The 9,890-nt window shown below is 51.8% G+C and overlaps 1 protein-coding gene across 1 annotated transcript in view; it reads right to left on the bottom strand.

Annotated features, from left to right (window-relative positions):
• Positions 1 to 382: 382 nt before the first annotated feature.
• Positions 383 to 9,890, bottom strand: part of FKTN (fukutin) — a 60,311-nt gene continuing 50,803 nt past the window's right edge. The window contains exon 10 of the mRNA XM_045020613.1: positions 383 to 784. Coding sequence (XP_044876548.1) covers positions 745 to 784 — 40 coding nt within the window. The 3' untranslated portion in view covers positions 383 to 744. The remainder of the gene's footprint in view (positions 785 to 9,890) is intronic.

Genomic DNA, 9,890 nt, shown 5'->3' with positions numbered 1-9,890 from the left:
TGGTCTGGATCTCTAGAAGAAGCTACGCCAGATCCCTGGGTCCAAACACTCCTGAACTTTGGGAGAGTTCAGCTTTGTATCCATGTGAAGTGGCTGAAGCCCAGCTCTGCTATTGACATAGTTCTCCATGTCACCCTTCCCATTTTGACTTTGTCCAGATATCTTCAGAATGAGGGTCAGACTGTGATACCCTAACACAAAATACCACCTTACTCCAGGGATAGGTCCGCTGGAATTCATGGGACCATTCTATTATTATTATTTATTTGTATTACAGTAGTGTCTTGAGACCCCATTGTGCAAGGCACTGTACATAAACATAAAGAATGATCCCTCCCCTAAAGAGCTTAAAATCCAAATAGGCAACAGACAGAAACAGAGGCACTGAGAGGTGAAGTGACTTGCCAAGGTCATACATTGGGTAAATGAAAGAGCCAGGAATAGAACCCAGACATTCTGAGGCCCATGCCAGGTCTCTGCCCCCTTGACCACACTGCTGCTCCTGGAATGAAGAGCTAGAAGCCCTAAGTGTCTGGCTTCTCATGATGTCCCTGGGACAAAGAACATTTTCACTGAGAACAATTATGCTGCTAAATGGACACACAAGAGCAGCATCTGTTGTCTCCATCCCATATTCCTGCAGGCAGACCCTTTCGGATGTTACCCTGAACTTTGCAGTGGGTCAATAAAACTTCTTCTCAGTCACCATCACTCTTTCTCCATGTCTTTGTGCCCCGGGGAGTTTCAGATCCCTTTAACTGCCATCCATTCCCCAGGTACCTCCCTGGAAAAAACAAAATGGGCGAGAAAGGAAAGAAAAGCTTCACTTGAGCAGCAGGTACATTTCTCATCATAAATCTCAACCCCCCCCCTCAGTCCCGCAAACAACTGTGGCTGCTTGCTCCAGCACCCAGCAGAGCTGTGGAGCAATTGCCATGCCAAGGAAACACATTCAACCTCAGGGCCACTGCGGACAGTCTCCGATAGACACAAGTGACTAGAATGGTGGTGTGTGGAGTAGCAAGCGGGTGGGGGGAAATGGATGTTGTTCCTGTAACTAACCTGATGTGTTGCTTGTTTCTTTTATGGAAAAGGACACCCTGTAGAGAGCACCCTCCCTTCTCTCCCGCTCCATTTGTTTGCACTGCTGAACAGCCGCTCAGCAATCGAGGACAGTTCAGTTCTGTAGCCCTCATGTTATTTATGAGGTTGGAAATCAGAGACGTTTGGTTCATTGCCAGTAAATGGCACTGATTGGAAGGCAGGAGGGGAGGGCTTGTGCTTGGCTCTCCATTCCCTATTCACGGTGGAAAGGGGATCACTCCAGCTAACTGGCCCGTGGAGATAAGGATTTCAGACAATCTGCATTGGCCTGATAAGGACGGTTCTCATTGCAGAAAGATTATTTGTTAAGAACCTCAGTAAAATAAAATACAGTCAAAGGGCTTATCACGGTAACTCATTTCCCACTCACCAAGCATGCCCACCCCCACCAATTTTTCTATAAATAAAGCCCCCTGCTTGTGTCCCAACTATCCAGGGATTGGGAGCCTGGTGCCTAGGGGAGAATATCCTGGAATCACCCAGTCTCTGTTTTTCACTCTCTCATTGTTTGAATTATTGCTGGGATTCAAATGATCTGGAAGGGTAGAAACGTGTTGTTCTGGTGTAAGGCACCATGAAGTCACCAGCACTGCACCAGTTTGCACCAGCTGAGGGTCTGGCCCACAGGGGCTTTGTTTCTCTCGCACGTTTTACCGCTCCCCCTCCAAAAAGTAAACCCCATCTCTAACAGACAGACCCCTGGGCTTTCTGAGCCCCTTGCAGCCCTTCCCTTCCCTCCCCGCCTCACACAAAGCCAGGCAGGTGTTTGCAAGAGGCTCTGTTGTGACTCCTGCTTAGGGAAACTGCCAGGGGTTCTGCTATAACCTCCCTCCCCCAACTTTGGAAACCTTTTAAAGGACCCCCCCATGCTCAGAGCCTTACCCCCCATCTCCCCCCCCCCCACACACACACACACACGCTCCCAGCCAGGAATAGGAGAGGGCTCCCTGGCTCCTGTTTCCTTTGTTGCTCTTTCCTTCTATCACATTCCAGTGTCATGCAGCATTTGTTAACCAGCATGTGCCCTGGCTGGTCCCCATCCCCCTCCAATCGCAACCCCACTGATATCAATAGTAAGACGACCCCGCCTCCCGCCTCCCAGAGGTGGATTAAGGTTTCCTGGGGCCCTGGGCCAGAGCAAATGGGGGGCTCTCCCACCCCTCTCTGCCCCTTCCCCTGGGCCCCACCCCTGCTGCACTCAGGGTCCCTCCCATTCTGTCTCCGCACTGTGGCCCCAAGACCAGAGAAGCTCTGTCCCCCAGGGCCGGTGCAACCCATTAGGTGACCTAGGCGGTCACCTGGGGCGCTAGCATTTGGGGGGCATTTCCAGTCCTTCGGCGGCGACTGCGGCGGCTGGATCTTCACCCGCCCCGGTCATCGTCGACATTTAGGCGGAGAGACCTGGGGCGGGGGGTGGGGGGGCCTCCTGCTGCAAGTAAGGGGGGGGGCACGGCATGCAGGGGAACCGCTCCCCGCCCCAGCTCACCTCTGCTCCGCCTCCTCCCCTGAGCACGCCGCCCCGCTCTGCTTCTCTCCCTCCCAGGCTTGCGGCGCCGAACAGCTGATTGGCACCGCAAGCCTGGGAGGCGGGAGAAGTGGAGCGGCGACGGCGTGCTGGGGGAGGAGATGGAGCAGAGGTGAGCTGGGGAGCTGCCGCACGGCTCCCCGGGCCAGGGGGAGCTGCTGCGGTGGGGGGGGGGCGCTCAGGACAGACAGGGGGAGCTGCCGCAGTGGGGGAGCTGCCGCAGTGGGGGCGCCTCAGGGTGGGGGTGGAGAGCTGCCACAGGGCTTGGGGAGGGGGGCGCAAGGTGGAAGTTTCGCCTAGGGCGTGAAACATCCTTGCACCCGCCCTGCTGTCCTCCCCCCCCCCCATTCCTGAGGCCACAGCAGGAAGCGAGACCTCCTCCAGTCCTGGGGCAGCAGCAGGGGGTCCCAGTAGAGGGGCTTCCCCTGTTGTCCCCAGGGCCAGTGCAAGGAAGTTTCGCGCCCTAGGCAAAACTTCCACCTTGCGCCCTACCCCCTCCAGCCCCCCCCTCCACCCTGAGGCACCCTCACCCCCGCGGCAGCTCCCGCCCTGCCCTGAGCCCCCCCCCCCCCCCCCCGGGAGCCGTGCAGCACCTCCCCACCCCAGCTCACCTCTGCTCTGCGTCCTCCCCAGGCACAGCAGCCCTGCTCTAATTCTCCTCCCAGGCTTGCGGCGCCAAACAGCTGATTGGTGCTGCAAGCCTGGGAGGCAGGAGAAGTGGAGCAGCGACCGCGCGCTCGGGGAGGAACCGCTGTAAATAAAAAAATTGGGGGCACCGCTTTTTGGCACCCCCAAATCTTGGCGCCCTAGGCAACCGCCTAGTTCACCTTAATGGTAGCACCAGCCCTGGCTGTCCCCCTGCTTCTGCCAGGGACAGGAGGTGCTGGGGGCTTCCCAGCTACCCCCTGGCTTCTGATGGGAATGGGGGGGGGTGATGGAGGTTTCCCTGCTGTTCCCTGGCTTCTGCTGGGGTCGGGGGGTGCTGGGGACTTCTCCTGCCACCTCCCCCGACTGCTGCTGGGGCTGGGGGGTGCTTGGGCTTCCCCCGCTGCCTCCTGGCTGCTGCTGGGGAGCAGGGTCTGGAGTCACTGGGGTTTCCCCTGCCCAGCCACTGGGGAGCAGGGTCAGGGGCCCGGGTGTTTCCCCCATCTGGCCGCCAAGGAGCGGGGTCGGGGACGTGGGGTGCTTCCCCCACCTCTGTGCCATCCTGCCCACCCAGCACTGCCCCTGGGCACGGGCCCCATAGGCCCAATGGCTAATCCGCCACTGACCCCCTCCCCCCATGCATTCAATGGACTTTGGACCAGTCCCATAGATGCAGCATTTAGTAGAATATCCTGACTTCAGACAAGCGTAATGGGGGCAGCGCCCTGATCCATTCCTGAGGCGGCAGCAATAGCACCCAGAGAAAAACATTCGTCCCTTGTTCCGTTCCTCCCAACTGTTCTTTTCAAAGCGGAGAAGTGAAATGACAAACTGACTTGTCCTGGAGGCCCTGCGGCCAGAGTAGCATTGAGAGCCCCTCTGCTGCTGTTGAAAGCGCCCAGCACCTCCCAGGGGAGGGCTCACCACTGGAACAACCCGAACAATTTGTCTCTGCAGAAGACTCCCTCTCTAATCAGGGCCTGAGTAGTCCCACTGGAATAAGCAGGACGAACCACAGAGTCAGGCATTACTCAACATAAGGGTGGCCAAATCTGTTCCTTAGTTAGGGGAGTTTCCAAGTGCCCAGTTGGATAAACTAATAAGAAGCAATTGTAATAATGGCAGCTACCTGTCCACTATGGCTCAGTACGTTGCCTGAAGGAAATGAACGTATAAAGAGAATAAAGGCCAGTCTACTCTCTCTCACTGCTGGCTCAGTACACAGTCATAGGTCTGCTAAATACACAAGCACAAATTTATGACAGGACTTCAGAGAAGTGATACCAGGCGTGAGCTTGTCTCCCAGCCTCCTGTGTTATTAAAGCTATTTCCAGAACATTTCCTTTAGGGCGGAGGAGGACAGAATAACCACAGCCTGCAGCAGAGTAATGGAGTTTCCAGGAGATAAACACACACCTGTTTGTTAACACTGAAAACATAGGACATCATCCAGAACATTGCCCACTTAAGGGAGACGACCTTTCTCTTCTAAATCAACTGTGGGCACATGTCTGATTGTAAATCATGAGCTGCTGATCTCTGTCCAGATTCTAGCAGTCAGGTTTTTATTACATGGATGCCATCATTTGTCATCAAAATTTCAAACTATTCTAAATTTTTCTAACCAGATCTATTCAAAGTCACCTACGGACTGAGTAACTGCAGCCATCATTGCTACACTCACCCTTGTCACAGCACTAGTGAATTTTACTTCGGGAAGATCCTAACGGACCAGAAAATACAATAAGTACATTTTATCTCTCCACTTCACAGCTTCCCCTTATGTTTTAATTTTAGTTAAACTTTGGTACCTAACGCTGTCACTGTGTTCTGCAAATAGGAGTATTTTTCTCTTCTACATCATCTTCCATCAGAGTATCCCAAACAGTGAATGAAGCCTTCCAATACACACACAAGGCAGAAAAGTCCTATTCTACAAGTCGGTCGTAAACTGAGGCCCGGCAGGTTGTGTGACTTGACTGAGATCACAATATGAACCACCGACATAGGAATAAAACATACAGTCAGGAATAAAACAGAGATCAGATTCCTGGCCAACCATACTACTCAGGCTCCTCCTCTCTGTCCTTCCCTGGGATTATAAATCACACAACTGTAGATGTTCTTTTGACGCATAGATCTGAGAGCTAAATTATTCAGTTGTTTTGAATGGCTATTGCATAACCTCAGATTCTTGAGCACAGTTCTGTGGCCATGGGTGGATTCCGTGGCTGCACAATAAATAGGCTCATGTGACTATAGGTAGAAGAATGGATGTACCAAAAAACCCCGACTTGAAACTTTGTTCTTACTTTTAGCTCTGGTCTAATACACAGATTTGGACAGGTCTAAACTACTCTGGTAAGAGTGGTTTTTTTACCAGTATAGTCACGTTGATACAACCCTGAGTGCAGATGCAGTTATACCAGCATAAAGGTGTTTTATATTGGCATAGCTTATTCCCTTCCCCATATGGGAACAGCTATACCAGTACACCTGCATTCAGCTGGGGGCATTGTACCACTTTAACTATCCTGGTTTAGTTGAAAGAGTACAATTATGGTGTGTAGAGAAGCCCTTACACTTTCTGCATGTTTTCTCTAGGGCTAAGGCTGACAAGGATGTAGAAAAATCATTGTCAAGGCACCCATGTTTACAAATAAAGAAAAACAGATTCCCCAGGAGATCAGGCACCATATGTCTGATCAGTCATGGACCCAAGCTGAGACCCACACGCACATAATGGTGTCCCGAAATAACCATTCCGGGCTAGCTCTCGTCTCTAGCGACTGGCACCTTTTTAATCGGCTGGCCCATGCAGTGTTTGCTCAGTATTCCCTCTTTCAGTGCAGCTGGGAAGGTTGTTACTAACGGGCGACCAAGCCTGAATGCTGACAATGGGGGACAATTTTAACGGCCCGAAGAGTAAACACGCAGACTTTTCATCCAAAGACGCTGCTGCTGCCATGCCAGAGGCTGAGATATGGCTCCTGCCACGCAGTGATAAGTGGGGTATAATGTCAGTTCAAGATGAGAGGCTACAAAAGTCAAACGGCAATTCTATGGCACTATAGCTACACTCAAGAGTCTTGATTTTCTTGACTGGAGGTGACTGGCTAAAAAGCCAAAAGCAGCATTAATTAGCGGATTTGTGGGAAAGGGGGCTGTTGGGTTTATTTTTGTAGAAACAGCCATGCTAATGGCTGAGTCAGGGAGAATGGAAGAGAGCAGCATTTGTAGATTCCCGAGTGTGTCAGTTCTTAAGAGAAATTTTTAAAAAATGAATGTACACACCAGATTATTCCCACTTTCTCAGCAGTTGTCTCACTGAACACACATTTAAAATTTCATATTGAAATCACCAACATCACACAGTTATGCATCCATCAGTGACATGATGCTCAGAGTGGAGGCGGCATGGCATATGGATTAGACCTGGCTAAAATCTGGAGCACTTGAATACTCGGGTATTCCTGCCTTCTTAATTATGTAAATTATAACTGTGTTTTTTTAAACTTTGGATCAAATTTCTCAAATAAGTTTTGACATTATTAGTTTTATGTATTACTGCAACACCTAGAGATCACACCTGAGATAAGGGCTCCATTGTGCTAAACATCATACAAATACAGTCAGAGATAATCCCTGCCCTGAAGAGTTTACAATCTTAATAGACAAGCCAGAGAAAAGGTGGGAGGGGAAACTGAGGCACAGAGCGGTGACGTTTCTTGACGAAAGTCGCACTGCAGTGCCAGGAACAGAAAAGAACAGTCAGGGGCAGCTCCAGGCCCCAGCATGCCAAGCATGTGCTTGGGGCGGCATGCTGCGGGGTGGGGGGTGGGGCGCTCTGCCGGTCACCAGGAGGGTGGCAGGCGGCTCCGGTGGACCTCCTGCAGGCGTGTCTGCGGAGGGTCCGCTGGTCCCGCGGCTTTACCGGAGCCGGAGCCACCTGCCGCCCTCCCAGCGACCGGCAGAGCGCCCCCCGCGGCATGCCACCCTGCTTGGGGCGGCGAAATGTCTAGAGCCGCCCCTGAGAACAGTTACTTATCCCACAGTAACTATGTTTTTGAGATGTGTTGTTCACACAGATTCCAGGGCCCCATGTGTGTGATATTGGATGATTTTGGCCAGCAGAGTCTGGTTGGTGCCATGCCTTTGCCAGAGATCCTCATGCTCCCCCACATGAGGGCACAAAGGGCAGAGTGAGCCCAACCATCCCTCAGTTCCATTGCCAATACAGACTCTCATAGAGGGACTCCATAGTGATCGGGAAGAAGAGTGCTCGTCTACGTGGACAATACATCTCAAAGAACCACACTTACTGTACGGTAAGCAATTAGCTTTCTTCTTCAAGAGATTGTCCATATGGATTCCATACTTGGTGACTAACAAGCAAATGTCTGCTTGCTCAAAGATGGATAGCAAGAATCCTAACTAAACAATGACTGCAAGGCAGACCAACCGAAACAGGCATCTAATCTGGAAGACTCTACCAAATAAGTGTCTTATAAATATGCAGCTCAAGCTTCGCCTAGCTAGAAACAGGGACGTTTTTCAAACAGGCAGCAGACGCTGCTTGAGCTCCAGTGGAATGAGCTCCTTATACAGTAGGAGACCCACTTTGTTATCTCTGTGAAGCTGACTCCTAACCCTATCAGCAAGGGCCATGAACATCTAGGGGTGTGTGACATTGCACTCCATATGCTTTATGAAAATATGCTTACGAATGTGAATATAATGTAACTGGAATATGCTTTATGCAAAAGGTCTCTTGTAAGGTATCATTACAAAGCTTATAATCTACTGAGTGTGTTCATCCCATTTGTATAAATTTATTAACTTTAATAAAAGAATAAGATAGAAACTTGTATTACTGATGTAAACATATTAAGTGGAAGCCATTAAGGGTGCTTCAGAATCAATGAACTGTAAATGGCTCTGTTTACTTGCAATTTAAGAATTTACCCTGTATAAGCTTTATACCGAGTAAAACGGATTTATTCGGGGTTTGGATCCCATTGGGAACTGGGTGTCTGGGAGCTGGAGAAGTAATCTGCTGAGCTGTTTTTGGTTAAAGGGCATGGCTACACTTGCAAGTTAGGGTGCATTAAAGCAGCCCCGGGTGCTCTAACTCACGACGCATCCACAGTGGCGAGGCGCGTAGAGCGCTCTGACTCTGCAGCTGGAGCACTCCCGGTTCTCCACCTCCGCGAGTGGAATAACATTTGATGCGCCCCTACTGGAGTGCTGCAGCGCCAGTGTGGACGCCCTGGTCTGTTAATGCGCTCTGATCGGCCTCCAGGAGGTGTCCCACAATGCCTGTTCTAGCCACTCTGGTCATCAGTTTGACCTCTACTGCCCTGCCCTCAGGTGACCAAGCGTCAGACCCGCCCTTTAAATTCTCTGGGAATTTTGAAATTCCCCTTCCTGTTTGCTCAGCCAGGCGTGGAGTGCTCTCAGTGCATCTTTCCAGGTGACCATGCCTCCACGCGCCAGGCAATCCCCAGTATGGAGCAATGGCGAGGTGCTGGACCTCATCAGTGTTTGCGGGGAGGAAGCTGTCCAGTCCCAGCTGCGCTCCAGCTGTAGGAATTACGATACCTTCGGGCAGATATCAAGGGACAAGATGGAAAGGGGCCATACCGTGCAGGGTTAAAGTGAAGGAGCTGCGGAATGCCAACCACAAAGCCTGCGAGGCAAACAACCGCTCCGGTGCTCCCCCTGCAGCCTGACGTTTTTACAAAGAGCTGGACGCGATACTTGGGAGTGACCCCCCCTTCCACTCCAAGTACCACTATGGACACTTCAGAGCCCAGTCCAACAAGGCAGGAGGAGAAGGAGAAGGAGGAGCAAAGCGGGAGCGAGGGTGCTGAGGAGGAGGAAGACGACACCCCGGCATCCCTAGATGCATGCAGCCAGGAGGAAGGTAGCGAGTCGCGGCGGCTGGTGCTTGGGGAAGGAGAAACACCAGAGGAGGTGCCCGGAAAGCGGCTTTTATTTTGGGAAGGAAGTTATTGGATGCGGGCTCTGGGGGCGAGGAGGGTCAGGGTTGCGTGCATGCCTAGATGCGGAATAGGGCGTTGATGTGCTCTCTCACATCATGGTAATCGGCCTCAGTGATCTCTTCAAAGGTCTTAGTAAGAACTTGGGCAATGCGCTTGCGCAGATTTCGTGAGCACCGCTGTGGTCTTTGTCTCAGTCAGGCAAACACGTCTGCGCCACTGTGCCGTGAGGGGTGGGGGGACCATTGCTGCACACAGGCAAGCTGCATATGGGCCAGGGTGGAAGCCACATTGTAGAAGACGACCCTCCCTTGCTTCCCAGGTCACCCTCAGCAACAAGATATCTTCCAGGACAAACTCATCCTGTGGAAAGTGTGGGGACAGTGTTCAGTATAGGGGGCCCCTGCAGCTGTTGGCTCTCTCCAAGGCAAAGAACCCCAGAGGACAGTACAGCCATGAAAGAATCAGTCCCCCTGGACCCTGTGCTTACTCACCATTTTGGGGCTCCCCTGGGTTGTGTGCGCTCACTTTGGGATGGGCAAATTATGTTATTGTGTAGACTATGCTGGCCCTCCTTAAGTACGGGGGAATCATTGCTCTGTCTGGTGTGAACA

This window comes from Mauremys mutica, chromosome 6 (genome assembly GCF_020497125.1).
Source record: "Mauremys mutica isolate MM-2020 ecotype Southern chromosome 6, ASM2049712v1, whole genome shotgun sequence".
Classification (NCBI taxonomy): Eukaryota; Metazoa; Chordata; order Testudines; family Geoemydidae; genus Mauremys; species Mauremys mutica.
This window is presented reverse-complemented; position numbering and strand designations above follow the sequence as displayed.